The sequence below is a fragment of the Pygocentrus nattereri genome, chromosome 29, assembly GCF_015220715.1.
Source record: "Pygocentrus nattereri isolate fPygNat1 chromosome 29, fPygNat1.pri, whole genome shotgun sequence".
NCBI lineage: Eukaryota > Metazoa > Chordata > Actinopteri > Characiformes > Serrasalmidae > Pygocentrus > Pygocentrus nattereri.
Window position 1 is genome coordinate 20233114 of NC_051239.1, and position 20914 is coordinate 20254027.

Below are 20914 nucleotides of genomic sequence, written 5' to 3' on the forward strand. Positions count from 1 at the left end.
GAGCAGTGCCAGCTCTGTTCTGTGTGAATACGAGTGGGAGAAGAATATTACTGAAAAGTTACAGTACAAAACACCGAATGCAGTTAAAAGTTTAAAAAGTTAAAGTAAAAAAAAAAAATCGCCATCCTGTTTTGTAACGGTAAACAATGTCAGACTGTATGTTTTTTTTCTGGCATCTGATAAACTGGAAAAGAAGTATAACATTAAAAAAAGTCATCTATCAAAAACTATGAAGACAACAATTTATATTCACCATTTCACAGTAAAACAGGACCAACTGCACTCTCTCTGTAACCTGCATGCAGTGATAAAGATGAATATTATAATTACAATGCTGCATTATATTGTACTGCAATATGCACACTGGTGAAACATCAACGTGACATTCCTAAAGACTGGCCTGCATAATGTTGACCAAAATAATAATTACAAGAATGGCGTGATTCATCAAAACACTCTCAGGCCCTGTTTCTACCTGGTATTAACGTCCATCTTGAGTGATGTGATCAGTGGACTGTAAGATATACACTACTGCTCAAAATTTTGGAAGCACTTATCATATTAATCGCTTTATACTTACACAGTGTAGATGGAAATACTCTAACCTGAGACAAATTCGACCCTATTCACACCTGTATGTAGCAATGTCCACTTATGATCCAGTCCCCCAAGATGTCTATCAAGATGTATATGCTATGTGTCAATAGGTCCTCAGAAACACTAACCTGGAGCTGTGACTGGCCAATGTGCGCATGGCATACAGTAAGAAGTACTGCTTTTTATGAGCGGGCTCATCTGCATGCCCTAAATCGGAACATTGCAATCTGCTGTTGGTCAGTTTTGCGTGTCTCAACAGCTATAGCAGAGTGCATCTGCAGTGCTCGGGGCCTGATCAGTCACTCTCCGTCAAACTATCCACAAATAATCCAACGCAAACTCTCCCACAGAGGCATGAATAAGCCTGAACAAAGATCCAGCAAGTTCAACAAGTCTTTTCATCAAGTTCAAATGTGAGGGGCGCAGCTGCTCAAGTCATAATGATCCTCCTGTTCCTGACTAAGATGAGTAAGCATGAGTAAGAGTGAGTGAGCCAGGCTGGATCACCAGCAGAGTGATGGTTTTTGGATGAGCTCAGCGGAGGCATCAGTCTCGCCTGCTGCCATTACTGTCTACAGGATCTTCACAGGAGACTACTGTGTCTATAAATCACTGCTTACTTGGCCTACTCCAACATCCTTGTTTGTCTGTCAAAAGTCTTTTCAGTAGAGACATGGACAGGTGTTATGTTTGGATTTGTAGTGCTCACCGCCTGCGCGATGGATGAGATGAAGAAATATACTGCCGTTATTTATTTAACAGCTTCAGGACGATAAGGTGTTTAGTGCTTCAGGGAATCCACCAATCATGGTTGAAGAAACAAAATGCACATGTTCAAGCTAGTAAATTTGATAAATTGAACTCATTATCTATCTATCTACACACACACACACACACACACACACACACACACATACAGATACAGATACATATATATATACATATATATAAAATTTATATCTTACATCTGATATATATACACACATACACACACACTGTGTATAGCAATAACATATTGTTGTGAATTCTAGTCTATGACATTGTACCTCTTACTATGGTATTTGCATATTCTAGAGACAGAACGCACAAAACAACTCAGCTCTGAATGATCACCACTGAAAATATGATACACAAAGGAAAAGCCAACCATGCAAATACACTGGTATTCGAAAAGATGTAATAATTACTGATAAGCACAGGAAAAAATATGGAAATAAACAACAAAGTTTTTAATCAGTATTTCTCATTTCTCTTTATCCTTCATGACTCTCTCTCTCTGTTACTACAAAACAGAAGCCATCAACATAACGTAAATCCTATAGGTGGGTGGGAGCGGGACAGGAACCCTGATAAAATGCTTCCAAGAGCTTAGTCGATTTAAAGGACATATACTGATGCACTCACTATATTTTCATGCAAAAGCATATCTCCTGCTCTGAGCTGGCACACTTCTGTGCCCTCTGCTGGAAACAGGTGAAAATGAAAATAGCGCCATAGTCAGGACTCACTGTTCAATTCACCCAGTGTGAATCAAACTCATGCCATCCACCTTAATCTGATTATATCACATATAGTTGTGATTATCTGAATAATCCATATGTGTAATTCAGATGTATATCACAGCTTGGTTTGTAAGTGTAATAAAAATAGTCACATGCAAATATTTGGGCACTCCTGGAGAAATTACAGATTTTAAGTCCAATTTTCTCAGTAAGAAAGAGACCCATCTCCTACAGACAACACTGTTCTGCACATTTATATCCACACATTGGAGGAAAAAAAAACATGAAATGTTGGCTGTGCAAAAGTTATGGCACATTTTATATTTTATATGTTAAATCCATCCATCCATCCATCCATCCATCCATTTTCTAAGCCGCTTCTCCATCAGGGTCGTGGGGGGGGGGGTGCTGGAGCCTATCCCAGCAGTCATCGGGTGGAAGGCAGGATACACCCTGGACAGGTCACCAGTCCATCGCAGGGCAGACAGACAGACACAGACAGTCACTCACACCTAGGGGCAGTTTAGCATGTTCAATTGGCCTGACTGCATGTCTTTGGACTGTGGGAGGAAACCGGAGAACCCGGAGGAAACCCACGCAGACACGGGGAAAACATGCAAACTCCACACAGAGAGGACCCTGTTTATGTTAAATCCAGTAAATAAATAGAATCTGTGGAAGTTTCCTGTAGAGAATGTGGTAACTTATATTTTAACATACAACTGTTACCTCCCTGTTAGATAGCGGTGAGCTCTGATTGATGGGTTACTGAAAAGGAAGTCATTCCTCTTTGGAGAAAGAGAAAACCTTCCACATATACAAAGGCATTGAAAAGTCTAGGATTCCCAAGAGCTTTGTTAATTTAAACTTGATGCTGATAGACAGCAAAAATATCAATGATGCTTAAACAATATTAATATGTAGAACTATTCAAACCAAAAGGCAAACGGCTGTTTCCAAATAATGCTCCCAAGCACAGAAACACAGGATGGAGAAGATATAAAATACCACAGCCCGCAAACCTCCCTCCGGCTTCTGATAACAAAACATCCTGGATTTCACTTTATGTATGTATAAAAACATCAATACATTTGAGACTCACCCAGGTAAGGGATGCATGGGGCCATTTTGAGGGACCTGATGTACTCTCTCATACGGGTATAGTTCTCCTCCTTTGATGTCAGGAAGTCCAGCTTCTCAAAAGTGGCCTTATCCTTTCGGCTGATCAGCTATTTACAATCAAAGCAAAAAAGATGCAATAAGTCCAGTAATTAACAATGTAGAGAAGGGCTGCACAATATGTATGTGTACACACACACACACACACACACACACACACACACACACACACACACACACACACACACACACGTGCATATATGCACACACAAACATATTATAGATGCTTATGAAAACATATCTCCTATGTAATTAGTTTTTACAGTAATGTAATCAGTAATAAGAACTGCATTTATTACTAAGAACTATTTAACCAATTAAGTAAATTTTACGATATTTTTATTTCACGACATAGTTAAAAACTGAACAACAATCACATGGTGTGTACAGGTGATCATGCAGTAGCTTATTTGGCTCAGCAAAAATGGTGCTAATGTTTGTTTTACATCTGAATTTATGAAGTTCATGCGTCCCGCAAACTCACACTAATATCCACGGACGTTGAACTCTGCTGGAGTCATTCAACCCATCACTGACTGGATTGCTGAATGTTGCCTGGCTTAACCATTTAGGAGTTTGGGCATAGATGTAAACTAAAACCTTAGGAAGGTGTACTTGCTACACTTGCCTCCCCTCAGAATACTGGCATTACAGATTTTGCCACAAGCGTTACTATTGCTTATCCTCTTACAATGCCGACATGTTAAATTCCATATACGGGTGTTTCTGCATGCCAAAGATTGCTTAAAGGTGTTTGCATCCTCCATTGCTGCTACAGATCCTGCGTTAAGTGCCAGTATTGGCACGATACTGTATAATCCTACTTAGTAAATCAGCTTTTACCATGATTAAAATTAAAAGCAAAATCTTCTGCAGTTCTGGTGATAAAATGCTTCTGTTAATTAAAACGCTTAGGGAATTTTATTTTGGGGCTTAACCAAGAAACAGCTGGTATCAGTACCTTAAGTCATAATTTTGGTATGGTTCCAAGACTGACAGCCTTCTGTAATATTATTCAATTTCACAATCACAATTAACAAACTATATATCATTCTGTGCTATATTTCCAATGCATGCCCCACTGTGTTTTCACATGTGAAGGCTGCTTTTCAGTTCAACTCGCCCAGTCAGTGAAAAATGCCATTGTTTTTTATTACGGATGGCAGACGTCACATCTGGTCTAGACACAAGGTTGATAGAGGAGCGCCGGTAACACTTTATTTGAAGGCTACCTACATAAGGGCTTTATGACGCATTCATAAGCACTGAATAATGTGTTTATGAAGCACTACTTGAACATTTATTAAGTGCTTATGTCGGTTCTCGCAACCTGACATAAGATGTTTTATGAAATAAATGACATTGTACTGACATAATAAGAATAAACATTGAACATATTTACAGCAATAAACTTATTTAAACCCTGTACATAATTGCATCATCTTATCCACGCCATAGAGGGAAGAGGGGGTGGTTTCCAGGCATTTCACCTGATTTTAATACAATGTCGTCTTATGAATGCTGACATAAATAGTTATGTATAGGGTTTAAATATGTTTAGTGCTGTAAATATGTTTATTAATAAACGTTTATTCTTATTATGTCAGTACAATGTCATTTATTTCATAAAACATCTTAATAAATGTTCAAGTAGTGCTTCATAAACACATTATTCAGTGCTTATGAATGTGTTATGAAGTCCTTATGTAGGTAGCCTTCAAATAAAGTGTTACCGGAGTGCCTTCACTGCCAACATGAGACATATTTTTAACTTATGATCCTTACATACACGCATTTAACACAGACACGGTCTAGAATGTATTTATGAGTTAAACTCAACCTGCAGTTCCACTCAAAAGCATGTGCTTCTTAACAACGACAGGTCGAGTGAAAAGTTTGCCCTTGGCTTTGGTCATTAACTGTAGCATTCCATGAACGTTGGCTTCAGCACCTAAAGCATCACAGTAAATTTTCAATTTATGGCTTAATTATATACTTTTGGCTTTCAGCAGAAACACATGGAATTATGATTTCATCTCATCCTCTCCTGGCCACGGAGAGAGGGATGATTTTAGTGGTGGTTTTGTGTGAACAATGCTAACAGCTGCATGTTGTACACGCTGTGGCTCGAGTCATTTAGTTAACTGAAATCTGCTACTTTCCAGTGATTCACTTCAGAAAAGACTTCCATAAAAATAGAAAGTCTTTCAGCAACAGAAGACATGCTAATACAGACATACAGAGATGGTACAGTAGCATTTTCTCTTCAGACACTTGCCAGTATGAATGCCTTCTGCTCTCTAACTGATCTTTGCACACAGTCCCCATTTTACATAACAGCTTATTTTTGCAATTACAGACCTGAACAACATCCTACTTACTGTTCCCTAATCAGACTTGACAGTGACCTGGCTCTCCACAGACGATTCAGCTATTCACCCTTTCAGTAAGCCAAAGCTCTACAGCCAGACCTCAGACTAACATGTACCTGAAACTTTGAATAAGCACAGCCTGAATTATTATTTTTTTGCCACTGGTTTTCCACTTTAATAGCATATGGAAAAATGATGTTAGCTAACGTTCATGTCAGAGGATGTGGTGGGCAGCTGTTTACTTAAAAGGAGTGGGGAGACAGTGGGAAGAGCTACGGTAGGAAAAGAGCCATCAATCAGAGCGTGCTCATTAGGTGTGGAAATAATAATATTATGACAATTCTCTGAAATATGTCAAGTGTAAGGAGTTACATTGTGATTATGCAGTTAGCAGTATTTACAAAATTTTAAGGAAAATAATATTATGAATGACTGAATGAATGTCCCACTCCCATCCATGGTCCTGTATGACTAGTTTCCATCTGTCATCTTTATCGTCGCCTATTTGACTTTATTAAGAGCACTTCACACATCTGCTTTCATCTGACTCTCTAAAGGCTCTGCCGTATCTGTAGCCTGTTCACACGATCGGTTGCTTCTATTTAGAATTTGTTTATTATTTTTTGTTACTTTGCCGTTAGATATTATATATGGCAATTATGAAGTGATAGTTATCAGTTTATTTCGCTTATTCATATTCGTGTTGTGTGGGTCTCGTGAAACTCTCACAATTCTCTAGTACACAGTGCAGGAACACTTTTTAAGCTTGATTATGCTGAGAGCCAGATACAATCACAAAGTCATGAACATGTGGCAGCCAAAAATTTCATGACCTAACAATGATTCATTTTTTTAATTAAAAAAAAAAAAAAGCTTTTGACTAACCAGGTGCCACTGCTAAGATAAGTGTCATTTTGCTATCTGCTAATGAGGTTTCTGATGTTATGTTAGTGCAAACCTAACATGGTGAATATTTACATTTTTAGCAGCTTTCTAGATTAAATGCAGACAACATTAAAGAAACACTGTAATCTAGAAGTTACAGCCTGGATGCTGATAACGACTTAAATGCGAAGCATGTCTCTGAATGTTGTTGATGCCTGTTACATATATGCATAATTTACTCTTGTGCAGACAGAATGACTCAATTATCCCCCAGAAAATCTGTTAATAGAAATTTAACTGTTTGTATATAAAAAAAGAAGCTATGACCGTATGAAGGTTAGAGGAGTGGGTGTGGCTATTCAAGTTGGGGAGGGTACGCTCTAAACAGTTTCTCAGATGGTAGGAACAGTGATTAGTCTGTAATGACTACATTACTTATCAATCATAATCAGTGATTGGGAAATTGGGACATTGCTAGTGCATTCAAGTGTGTATGTGTGTGTGTGTGTGTATGTGTGTGTTTTAGTGCCAACACAAGAGTTTTCTTGATGTATACATCACCCAGAGACTGAATCACTTCAACCACTAGCGTTTTACTTTCATCTAGCAACAGAACTGTATTAAAGTACAGGTGATTCTATACTTTCTCTGCATTGGAATTTTTCTCCAGGCTTTCTCCACATGCCAGTTTGATGTTGTGATAAAAGTGTCAGCTAAAAAATGTGATTACGGATGTCAAAATACATTTTGGGGTCACTGTAAACAGGTGGTATACCACAATGTTAGCAGTCTGAACAAACCATAATAACAACCACTTCTGTTGTCTTCTCAAGACAAGCCGGATAAAACAATGTATAAACAAGAGCATATTCATTTTTTACCTTCTTGTGCAAGATCAGAAGAAGTGGTCCAGTAAACTAACGTACAATACAGATGTTTCATCTCTGATCTGTCCCATGGTGGATGCCGTTTTTAATCGGCTAGATACAAAACCATAAGCAGACGAGAACATGAACAATGCTGTCCATGTAGTTAAAATAAAGTATGACAATTTTTAGCAGGCCATGAGGGCAGGGCAGTGGTTCTATGCCACTTTATGTGGTCCAAGCCTGTCATTAAACAGCTACAGCAGATATGAGGTGGCAGAGGCCTCTAGGACACACTGAGAACAAGTCTGCATGGGGAAAATTTCACAATGTCATCTACAATTAGCCACGTCAGACGGGCTTTCAGTGGCAATGTGCCTAAGGGCTAATGTGACTTTTCTCTCTGTAAGGGAAAGGACAAGGTGTTTCTAAAGAGATCACAGAATAGAGAGAGAGGTGATTACAACATAGAGGAGAGTCACTGAAAAAGAAAGCAAAGGACTGGAGTAAGGCTGTCCAAATCCAAGCATGTACTGGCTTGGCTACTCGTTGGTGTTTCTGAATCAGTACTCCGGTGCTCATTATCAATACATTTAAAAATAATAATAATAACATTTTTTCTGTGTTCATTCTTTTATTAGTTCTAAATAGCTTGTTAATGCAGAAACAGCTTCAAGTTGACATCTTTTAAAATCTTTGTATAGCAATGTGTTTTCACAGCCACTTAAGCTGGTTTACTGACAGGATAGCCAAGTTCATATTCCACTAAGTGGTTTTATTCCATGGTGAATTAAATTAATAGGCAAACATAAATTGCATTAAGGACTGATGAATCTGTTGACTGATGAATTCATATTGTACACTAAATTTGTAAAGATTAAAAAAATTACTTATAAGTTGACAGAAGGATAGCAGCAAGAGTGAAAGGAAAGGTTTACAAGACAGTAGTGGTCCTGCTATGATGTTTGGTTTGGAGACTATGGCTCTGTCTAAAAGACAGGAGGCTGAGCTGGAGGTGGTGGAGATGAAGATGCTGAGATTTTCGTTGGGAGTGACCAGGATGGACAAGATTAGAAATGAGCAGATCAGAGGGACAGTGAAGGTGGAGCAGTTTGGAGATAAAGCCAGAGAGGCCAGGTTGAGATGGTTTGGACATGTGTTGAGGAGGAATAGTGGATATATTGGGCAAAGAATGTTGGAGATGGAGCTGCCAGGTAGAAGGAGAAGAGGTAGACCTCAGAGAAGGTTTATGGATGCAGTGAAGGTGGACATGGAGATGGTTGGTGTGAAAGTAGAGGAGGCAGTGGATAGGGCAAGATGGAGGCAGATGATCCGCTGTGGCGAACCCTAAAGGGAGCAGCCGAAAGAAGAAGAAGAAGAAGAAGATTACTTATAAAACTGATGACCTTGCCTGCTATCACTGCTTCTGTCTCTCAATGGCACTAAATATCATTCAACAGTCAAAAAAACAAAACAAACGAATGTTTCTTTTGCGTTTAATCACTGTTCTTCTTTTACTAACTTTTCTTGCTTCAGTTTTTCAAAGGAAAGTGCTGACCTAGCTAATGTTACATATATTTGTAATGCGGAGCGAGGAGGCGGACGCATATGCGACTTTTATTAAGGGCAAATCCAGCGTCGTGGTCATGACAGGGTCAGATGGCCAACACAGAGAGATCGAAAGTCAGACATGATGAACAGAAACGCAGAATCCAAACAATGCCAAAACGTAAAACTTCAAACAGTACATACATCAGCAAACAAAGACCTGCCACAACACAGGGGAAAACACAAAATACAAAATACAAGGGATAATCAGGGGCGGAGTCACAAAACAAGGGGCCGGACAGGGGATCAAAACAAAAAGCACATGGACCAGACCAAAACACAACACAAACACATGGACAGGACTGGGAGGGGACAATCGTGACAGCATTTGACAAATTTTTTTGCAGCCTAATATAAAAATGCTCAGACGATGTGATTTTTGTTTTCATTAAAACAGGTCAGGTTTAAAACCCATATAAACTAAAAAAAGAAATGGTGATGCACTGACATTCAGGCCATCGTGTTTCAGAAGAGCAAAGTACAACATAATATATTTCTGCACAAATATGAGCAAAGCTGTTGTATTTTACCAAATTGCTAGCTTGTATATTATTTTTTCTGTGATGAAACATAACGATTATTAAATGTGATTACAGTAGTAAAAAGTGATTACAGTAGTACTCGATTAGCCATGCACTTTCCTAGAATCTACCAGAGCAGTCTAGGACTCTGTTAGCGTCTAATGGGTAACCAAAGACAAAGCTTCCAAATACTAAAAGAATATTAGGAAACTAATATCAACATAAACAATTAGTTGAGCATTAGGCTTATTCAGGCCAGTCCTAGACAAGTGAAATATGAAGGAGCATGAGAGAAGGGAGAGGAGGGATATAATAAAAGCATAAGAAATAGCATAAAAACAAAATAAAAGCATAATAAAAGTACAGGCCTATCTTCACATTCAAAAAATAATCTGATTTACTCAAAACACACCAAAGAAGTCAAAAAATTTGTCCTCATGTAACTGGATTTTGAGCAGAATAATGTTCTTCAATTTATTTTACAATAATTGGTGGAAAAGCCACTCCAGATCTGCCGTCTCAGTCTTGTCAACAGTGCATCCTTGGCAATGTGCGCATTTTAAGGTACTCAAGCTTTATAGTAGCAAAGTATCATACGGTGCATTAACTTACATCACGAACGTCATGTAAAAACATAGCACTGGTGCTTCACTGAATTATTAGCATCCATCGTTCTATAATGACATGCGGTAAACACCTGAACAGTGTTTTCAGTATTCTGGCAGCTCAAACGCTTCGCTGAATCCTCATGTACCTTTGCACATCCTTTAATTAGATCAACAATTAAGTGAAGTCCTAGATTCAGCTCTTAGTTAACCCTCAGAAGCAGCAGTTATCACTGGTGATAATAAGTGGATGTTGTCATTTAATGTTAATTATATTGAAACAGCTAAGCAGAGAAAAAAAGAATCTGATAATACTATCTAGTAAAAAATATATAGTTCGAATTATATTTGAATTATCCTGTCATTTGTGAGTTAAATCTAGAGCGCAAAAATAGGGTGGACACTAAACTGTGTAGTGCAGATGCAAAGAAACCAAGCACAGGCTGCGGTATTAAACTGAAGCCCACCACAACAGTCCCACCACAATTACTTACAACCAAACACCCCCTCTTTCTCCATATACTCTTAATTTGCACGAGTGCTGCAGCTATGTAGAAAGTAATCTCTGACGGGCTCCAGAATCCTCGGACTGATTTTAACACGGTGGAAAGAAACCAGGCTTAAAATCCTTTCTCCCTTTTCCAGTGGCTCTTCCCTCTGTGGCGAGATGTAAACTAGCACTTTTTCACATGCTCTTATCTACCCACACCTCTGTCTAACAAGCTTATCTACAGCACGTCTATATACAAAGTTATGGTTGAGATAATATGTGTGTATTTCAGAGGGAAAAATAATCCTATTAGGTGGACACTGACCTGTTCTGACTGAGGTTTAATGTGAAGGAGAATTGCTCAGTGTACAGTGCTCAAAACTCGTCTAGGGACACTCTCTGAATATAATGTATATCTTGCTTATTTATATGGTATGTATATATATATATATATATATATATATATATATATATATATATATATATATATATATATATGTCATGCCTTGGACTGAATCGGACTCAATTTCCCACAATGCTTCAGGAGATCACACTACTCTGGACAATCAAATGCGTCAGTACCAGCGTTCACAGTCTCCTGATTATTAACCCAACACACCTGTGCATGATGACCTAGTTAGTATATAAGCTTATATAAGCTTCAGCTAGATTCAGTGCCAAGTGCTGTTTTCTCCCTTTCGTTATGACCGTATCTTTGTTATTTCGACTTTGCCTTTTGATCTCCCCATTTTTGTACCTTCACCAGCTGGTTTTGTGTATTTGAACTTGGACATTTTTGATGGATTTTGGTTGCCTGTGTTTTTTTTGGTATTTGACCCTCGCCTGTTTTTGACCCTGATACTTGTTCTCCTGTATTAAACATCATTTTGTCTGACTCCTGTGCCCACACCTAACAATATATATTTGTATATATATATATATATATACACATAAAAATTGATCATTTATTCATTCATATCCATCACAAAGTTATAACTAACTGAAAAAAATCATGTTTATTACCAGAAAGTCATAGTATTTATGGTATTTAACTTGAAACTTAAGTTAGGCAATTAAAACTGCTCAAACATTAGTGGGACAAACATTAATGTGTCGATCAGTATTATTTTATTTAGGTTAGTATTTTGCTGCGTATCCCTTCTTTTGGATGACAAATTGGAAGTCTTCAAGGCATGAAGCGCATGAGTTTGCACAACTGATGCTGAACCAGTCTTGCTGGATTTTCTCTTTTGAATGGCCAGAGCATTAACAGGCTGTTCGTGACATTTAGAGTTAAAGGTGTAGTGGATGGTATGTTGTAGATTCCTGGTCTGTGCATGCATTTAAATGAGCATCCCAGCATTTGTTTGGAAGTACAGTGGGATGTTGGTGGAATGTTTTCTCAGTTACAATAAAAAGAGTAAATAAAATGAACAGTATGAATTGATCAGAATATGCCTGAATATGTCTACTTCTGAAGTAATGCAACATTTCCATATATGAGCAGATTCAATAATCCAAGAAAACAAATGCAGACAAAACTACTTCTGAGCACTGTCTATAGATCGCGCTACTGAACTGGTTCAAAGCAAAAGCTGAAAACGTGTTTCAGATGTTTAACTGATTTGGACTTTGGCCTGAAATGCTTTTGCCTTCAGCAACTTCACGCCTTGATGACCTTTATTTTATAAAGGTATAAAACCAAAACCAGTTTTATGTTCATTTAAAAACGGAAATCTAAATCTTCACTTAAAAAAAGATCCTTAAAATGATTAAAAATGATTTTTTATTTATAGTTTTTGCAAATTATTTTCACACCCATGGTGTGCTGTTATATAGACTTATAAATAAATAAACAAATAAACAAATAAAAAACAGAAAAAGGAGGAAAGGGGCACACTATTATTGATGTGTATTCATTAATTAAAAGCAGAATTTCACTCTCACTAAGGATTATAGCCAAAGGCAAATAAAGCATGCACCACAGACAGTGCTCAGCAAAATCACAAACACTAGACCACCAGGCCAAATATCCTTTGCAATAAACTGAGAGTGGTTAAAGGCTTCCTTAATCATTTAAAAGGAATGCTGCAAGTAGCCAGACAGAACAGCATATGGATTTGGTTATGCAGTACAACAGCGCCTGCTATATAAAACTGTAGCGCAAAGTATCATTGGAGGGCTAAAACATCACTTCTGTCCATTCTGTGTAAATTCTGCAAACCACTGACCTCTAAATTTGAAGCTTACAGGTTCTGAACTGCTGGATTTAATGATTCTAGTTCATTTTTCAGCTCAGGGTTCTAACATTTTAAATTCCTACAGAGTATAATGGGACGGCGTTTATGTAATTGGCATAAAAGTTAAAGAAGCAAAAAAGACTTTCTTGCAAAAGCAGCAAAGGAATACAGATTAGCTCGATTTCCTCTCCTGTTAGTGGCCAGGAGGTTTTGGACCTTAAAAGCATGGTGATGGGGAATGACAGAAAAAGATTCAGTGACATCTCTTTCAAAACGTTCCAAGCCACTTGAATGCTCCAATAGGGATCAAATGGGTTCATTCTTTCTCTGATACATTCAGAGTCTGTTTTGCCTGCTCATCAAAATTTCAAAGAGATCAAATGGAAGGCAGAGAATATGAGCCCTCTCTGGAGGAATAAATGTAAGCAACTCTAGCATCTGAGGTTTTTGTATGATTAATCCATGCAAGGAAGCAGAATATCATTCAGGTAGATTCTCTGAATAGTACACCCTCCCCCACCCCCCAACACATGTATATACCTATAACAAAATGTTATTGCATAATTATACAAGACTGCTTTCGCTAAATAGCCAGTTACTTTAAATTTGATTTAATATTATTAGGTACACACAATGATACTGGAATCATATCGGTATTAACAGGCGAATATTGATATTTTATAATGTATTTACTGTTCTCTGGAGGAGCAAAATGTTACATAATGTTACATGGATACCAATCCAATGCATAACTACATAGACAAGAGTGTGCATGTCTGTATACAGTATCTTACAAAAGTGAGTACACCTCTCACATTTCTGCAAATATTTTATTATATCTTTTCATGGGACAACACTATAGAAATGAATACAGCTTGTAAGGCAGTGCAGATTTACTGTCCTCTGAAAAGAACTCAACACACAGCCATTAATGTCTAAATAGCTGGCAACACAAGTGAGTCCACCTCACAGTGAACGTGTCCAAATTGTGCTCAAAGTGTATATTTAGTGTGCCCACCATTATTATCTAGCACTGCCTGAACCCTCTTGGGCATGGAATTCACCAGAGCTGCACGGACTGCTACTGGAATCCTCTTCCACTCCTCCATAATGACATCACGGAGCTGGTGGATATTGGACACCTAGCGCTCCTCCACCTTCTGCTTGAGGATGCCCCACAGGTGCTCAATTGGATTTAGGTCTGGAGACATACTTGGCCAGTCCATCACCTTTACCTTCAGCAAGGCAGTTGTTATCTTGGAGGTGTGTGTGGGGTCGTTATTGAGTTGGAAAACTGCCATGCGGCGCCATTTCCGAAGGGAGGGGATCACGTTCTGTTTCAGAACATCACAGTCTCCCCAGTGCCGGCAGCACTCATGCAGCTTCAGAACATGATGCTACCACCACCATGCTTAATTGTAGGCAAGAGACAGTTGTTTTGGTACTTCTCACCAGGGAGCCACCACACATGCTGGACACCATCTGAGCCAAACAAGTTCATCTTCTCGTCAGACCACAGGACCTGGTTCCAGTAATCCATGTTCTTGGACTGCTTCTCTTCAGCAAACTGTTTCCGGGCTTTCTTGTGCGTCAGCTTCAGAAGAGGCTTCCTTCTGGGACGATGGCCATGCAGAACATTGTGTGGCGTAGGGTCTGAACACTGACAGGCTGACCTCCCACTGTTTCAACCTATCCAATGCTAGCAACACTCTTGTCTATTTTTTAAAGGCAACCTCTGGATGTGACGCTGAACACATGGACACGTGGACTCGTGGACGCGGACTTCTACAGTGTTGTCCCATGAAAAGACATAATAAAATCTTTTCATGAAGAAATGTGAAGAAATGTGAGGGGTGTACGGGGTGTACTCACTTTTGTGAGATACCACAATATATGTGTATATCAGGGACAATCAGCTCTTGTGGAATTTTCCACTATTATTGAACCGACTGAACTGACGTCTGACATGGATGTTTAAGGTCTTTGCTATGGCTCAGTGGATAGATGGATGGACAGATACTTTATTGATTCCAAAAGGAAATTGAAGTGTTACAGTAGCAAGACACATGATTGCACCTAAACTTACATACGTTAGGCAGAAATACAAATTAGTCAATAAAAAAATACATAAAGTAAAATATGAAAGAATAGAAACAGAAGTATATCTATTACCATATTTACATAAGCTTATAGGACAGACTATTTACATGACAGCAGGTGTCGCAGTAAATGCTATGAGATAGAAGTATTTACAGTCAAATAGCATAATGAGAACTTATTTTACAGCATATCGCTGTTGTCAGAACAAACCTTGTATCTCGAGAATGGTAAGGAGAAGGGAAAAAACCTGCTCTATTGTTAATGTAAGTCAATGGAACCAGACGTTTTTCACGTCATTTTGGGCCATTTCTTTTGGTCCATTCATCATGGAATTTTGACACAGTGTAAAGGGTAACAGATATTTTCAAATTTAAATGACCATAAAATTATATTTTCATATTTAAATTTCATATAAAAAAAGGATATTTTCCAAAACTGAAAAAATGACAAAAATGGAGATACAAGGTTTTGTTCCGTCAGCAACGATATGATATATTGCACAGTGTGTATTAACAAGAGAGAGAGTAGAGGCTTAAAGCAGTGGATTAGAAAGTTCTCACTTTCTTACTGGTAGATTGTCCATAAGAGATTTGTATCACAAGACGCACCACAAGACCTCAGGGAGTACAGGTGAGTACAGCATTGGCCTCGTTTGTACACTGCATGAGTGTTAGAGTTTCAATCCGGTTTGGTGTCCAAATGCACACCCAAATATTTGTGTGTCCCTTCCACCTCTACATCAAAGGTGACTGGTGACGAGGCAGAACTGGACTTTCTAAAGTCCAGCACCATCTCAGTCTTACTGATGTTTACCTGCAGCTGATACAGCTTACATCAGTCAAAGTCCTTCACCAGCTTCTTGTAATCCCCTTCCTGTCCTGTAAGCCTTTTCCATTCAAGTGTTGCTTAATAATATTGTCTCTGAGAACGTTAGAGAGCTCCTTCACTTTTACCAGGACCGCTACCGTTTACATGTCTGAATACTTTTTCTCCTATCAGTTTAGTGTTTTAAACATCTGTTTATACTTATAAATACAAACGAATATATGAATATGACCACTGTACATTGTTATGGTTACTTGAATTCAGTTGCACGTTTAGCAACATGGCTCCTTTGTCCTTCACACTTCTTTAAATTTTCCATCTGCTGCACTCAGCAGTTCCTGTGCTGAGCGCTATTAAACAGGCCCTAGCTTGTTTAGGCCGGAAAATTCTGACTTCCCTTAAAGCCTGACATGTTTTTCCATCAGTCCTCTGAGTTTCCTGCTTGTGATAAGGGAACTTACTAATGCCTAAGGAGTCTTCTGTTCACACACTCATGATCTAGCACAGCAGTAAGAGTACTAGCAACCATGCCATAATCTGGTCACTGGGGCTTGGAGAGAGCGCCACCACTGAACAGGCATTTTAGCAGCTTGACCAGGCAAGTCCTGTCATAAGCACATTTTCAAAGGTCCCCTGCAGTTTAGAGCCCATACACTACTAGGCTCTGCTATGCTTCTTTGGAAGTGAAGCAGGTCTCAGAAAATCATTTATACTCATGGACTGTACTGACGTTAATCGCTTAGATCTGCACATCAGTTCAATAATATATGCGGCATGATGCTTTTGTCCAGTGTGCAGTGACCTTAAGTCAGGCATAGTAAACAATTAAGAACAACAGTTAAGAAGCAACAGTTAAGTCAATAAAATGATGCAGGTACTTCATTGCTCTAAGGGGAATTACACCATCATTTTTTAAACCTTCATTAACTACTGAGACATAAAGAAATTCTGACACACCCCTAATACACAGGCTCAACTTGTTTCCAAATCACCTGTGAGTAGTTCATGTACATAAATCTAAAGGATACCTATAACACAGACAGATCCTAAGCTTTCCTTTCAAGGTTTGGCATAACAGGCCTCGAGGATATTCACCAGATGTGTGTATGCAAAAGCAAAGGGCAGGAAGAGTCTCCCTTTCCTGGACGACTGGGTTATGTAATCTTATGAGATTTCAGAGATAACCAAGATGGGCTAGACGTAGAGACTCTCCCGGAACATCCGTCAAGCTTAGAGCTCATCATGAAGTGAAGACTCCTCAGACCATCCAGTTCGTAGGGCTAACTCTTGAATCATGCTTCAAAATGGGGTCACTGACTTCCACATGTGTCTGAGACATTCTCACACGAGACTGGGCAATCATTCCTTGCTCTCCTTCTTGATTGCAGCCCCTTGTACATACTGCAGCTTCAGCAGTTCTATATGTGGCTGCACAGTATACACCGGTATCTAAATATAATCCCACTATCGTGACAGTTACACATTAAGGCTTGCTGGCCCCACAGTTCTCCAGATCCGGGGGGGCAGGGGGGGGTTATGAGGTTGTGGGCTCCCTGAAATCTGCTGACATCAGCACTTTCCTACTTTCCCCTCACTGTGAACCACTCACCGCTGAAAAAGGAACTATTAATCTGGAAAAGTGGCAAGGTGGTCCAGGTGGCTTCAAAACCTTTGTTTTAGAGGTTTACTGAACTGAAGACACTTGGCCACGAACAAAATTCAGGACGAGTATTTTAATTTTGGTTTTGGATTTTTTCGTTGCAAGCTAGCAAGGACTTTTTTCTGCATTCTGGGTATTGAAGAGGATGATATCTTTTCAAGTTGTATTAAACCTGTAGTTGGACGGCATAGCTCTTAATATTCAGTATGAACCACAATTTTAAATTGCCCATCTAATACCCCTTGTAGAAAGTAGGAACAGATTCCATCTGGTCGACATTTCTTTCTAGTACTTGGACATATCGGCGCTGACCAGCAAAGAGCGAAAAGAACAAACTGCATTTTCACTCAGTATTTCTCATACTAATTCCAACTGAAATGAGTTGTTCATTTGTAGAAGTTGTAAAATTAGAATAATTTTTTTTGATGTTTTATTCTCTTTCAGCTTAAAAAAGTTCAAGTGCCCACAATTTCAGTGCATACATAATTTGTTTTGTTCATACTGGTGAGTTTTTATGACCGAAAATGCTCCGAAATGCAGGACTGCAACCACTGCATCCAGACAGAAAAAACATTTAAAGGTATAACATTTAAAGGAATAGGAACAAGAACAGGGATGTTCCTCTGCTTGAAAGGTTTTACATTGGGTAGTTTAAGTCATTTTTATGGCCTACAAGACTAAAGGGGTCAGTGTTTTGTCACCCTGCCTAAAATATTTCTGAATGCTGGGCGTTACAGAAAGGCGTTTTATTTTACTGTCTACATCAAATGCAGACTCACATACAGGCCCTTGCAGTTTAAAAATCAATAGATAGATAGATGGATAGATGGATAGATGGATAGCTAGATAGATAGATACTTTATTGATCCTGAAGGAAATTGAGCAGAACTATTTTAGAGACTTCAGTTTGGTCAATTACTCACATTTTTTCTTTAATTAACTTTTATTTTAGCAATTTGCTCTCTCCTTTAACTGTCTAAAACATTGAGACGGAAAACCCTACGCTGAAGGCACAGACTTATAATTCATGTACTATACATTTTTGTTATTTTACCTAAAACAAAAACTTCCAGTTTTAAGCAACTGAGACACCATGACTGTCTGTATTACTGCACTCAAGGATGTGGGTGAAAGCACTTCATAGCTTGGGATGTGTTATATATCCCCTTGTTTAAAATGTTCAACGGTTCAGTTACCATATAGATGTGACTGTAATAACAAGCTGTGACTGGTAAAACAGGAAAACTGATTTCGCTCTTACCGCCCAGGTCTTACTGAGCCTGAAGATGGGTGCACTCTGTAAGGCTGACACCACTGACACCAGAGAGTGCAGGTTATTCAGTTCTAGCAGCTTCTGCAAAGACATTGAAAGGACAAAATCATTTCTTGTTCTTATACTTAGAATTTTCAAAATTACATTAAATGATGCCATGAAAAATACTCAATTGCATCTTGTATATGAAGCAAACAATGTTGCTGAAACAAATAATGCACTAAATTAAATAAAAAAAAAAACAAAAAACAAAGGCTTACTGTATCACATTAAATCAATGACTTCACACACATTTTTTCAGAGACATCAGATTAGTTGAGAATTCCAATGCCTTTTCCTGTCTTCACATAACAAACATTCAATCTTAAATACAACCCCATTTCGGAAAAAGTTGGGATGCTGGGAAAAACGTAAATGAAAACAAAATGCAATCATGTGTAAATCATTTAAACCCTATATTTCATTGAAAATAGTACAATGACAACAAATCAAATGTTGAAACTGAGAAATTTTATTGTTTTTTGAAAAATGCATGCCCATTTTGAATTTTATGCCAACAATACGGTGCAAAAAAGTTGGGACCGGGGCAGTTTACCACTGTGTTTCATCACCTCTTATTGTAACAATACTCTAAGTGTTTGGGAACTGAGGAGACCATTTGCTGTGATTTTAAAAGTGTTATGTTTTCCCATTCTTGCTTAACATAGGATTCCAGCTGCTCAACAGTTTGGGGTCTTCTTTGTTGTATTTCAAAGGTTTTCAGTGGGTGACAGGTCTGGACTGCAGGCAGGCCAGTTTAGCACCCAGGCTCTTTTAGTACAGAGTAATGCTGTTGTAATGCATGCAGAATGTGGTTAAGCATCATCTCCCTGAAATAAATAACGTCTTCCCAGTAAACAACATCGTCTGAATTCCCAAAACACGTATAACATTCAGCATTAATGGCGTCTTCACAGCTGAGCATATCACCCATGCCATGTGCACTAATACACTCCTACACCATTATGAATACTGGCTTTTGAACTGTGACTGATAACAAGCTGAGTGGTCTGAGTGGCCCGGTGGAGACAGTGTCCATGATTTCCAAAAATAATTTCAAATGTTGATTCGTCGGACTCCAGCACACCTTTTCACTTCCCCTCAGTCCATTTCAAATGAGCTTGGGCCCAGAGAAGGTGGCAGCATTTCTGTATCCTGAGCATATATAGTTTCTTCTTTGTGTTTTATCTTACCTTTGTGGATGCAGCAGCAAACTGTACTTCAGAAGTATTTGAGCCCATGCAGTGATTTCCACTACAGAATCATGCCTGGTTTTAATGCAGTGCTGCCTGAGGGTCCAAAGATCACAGCCAGCAAATATTTTGGTCTTGTTTCTTGCATCCAGAGATTTCTCCAGATTCTCTGAATCTTTTTATGTTATTATGTACCATCGATGATGAAAAGCAGAAGTTCTTTGCTATTTTATGTTGAAAAATGTTATTCTTGATTTGAATTGTTGCACAAATCGATTGTGCAGTCTTTCACAGTGTGTGTCTTCGGAAAGACTCAGCCTCTCTGGGATGTTCTTTTTATACCCAATCATGTTACTGACCTGTTGCCAATTAATCACCAGGTGTTTTTGTAGCATTACACAACATTATTAGCCTTTTGTTGCCCCCATCCCAACTTTTTTGAAACATGTTATTGGCATAAAATTCAAAAAGGGCATGCATTTTTCAAAAAAACAATTTCTCAGTTTCAACATTTGACATGTATGTTGTGTTTTTACAGTTTTCAATGAAATATAGGGTTTAAACGATTTGCACATCACTGCATTCAGTTTTTATTTACATTCTGAAGCCTCATCAACTAAATCAGGGTGTCCAATCTTATCTACAAAGGGCTGATGTGGCAGGAGGTTTTCATTAAAAACAAGTATTTAGCGTGTGTGTCCATCCACCTTTTGCCTTTATTAGCACTTTCGTTTTTTACAACACTTGCTTTTAGAATTTTAAGGAAATCTACAGGGATTTTTTACACATGTTTAAAGTCTTAATCTTGGATGTTGGTTACATTTTCCACTTCTCACAATCCAAGTAATCCCAAACACACTGAATTAACAACTGAGGTCTAGGCCGTGGGTGGGACTTTAAGAAGATGAGAAGCTTCTTTGTTTGATTTGCACTTTGCCTTTTTGATTTTCCGTTTCTGT

General features: G+C 38.5%; 1 protein-coding gene across 2 annotated transcripts in view; it reads right to left on the reverse strand.

Moving 5' to 3' along the window:
* The window catches only part of ralgps1 (Ral GEF with PH domain and SH3 binding motif 1), a 154771-nt gene that overhangs the window by 93349 nt on the left and 40508 nt on the right, over window positions 1-20914 (reverse strand). For both annotated transcript variants that reach the window (XM_017684597.2, XM_017684598.2), the window contains exons 7-8: window positions 18712-18804; window positions 3202-3328 (exon numbers count right to left, since the gene is read on the reverse strand). In XM_017684597.2, coding sequence (XP_017540086.1) covers window positions 3202-3328; window positions 18712-18804 — 220 coding nt within the window. The remainder of the gene's footprint in view (window positions 1-3201; window positions 3329-18711; window positions 18805-20914) is intronic.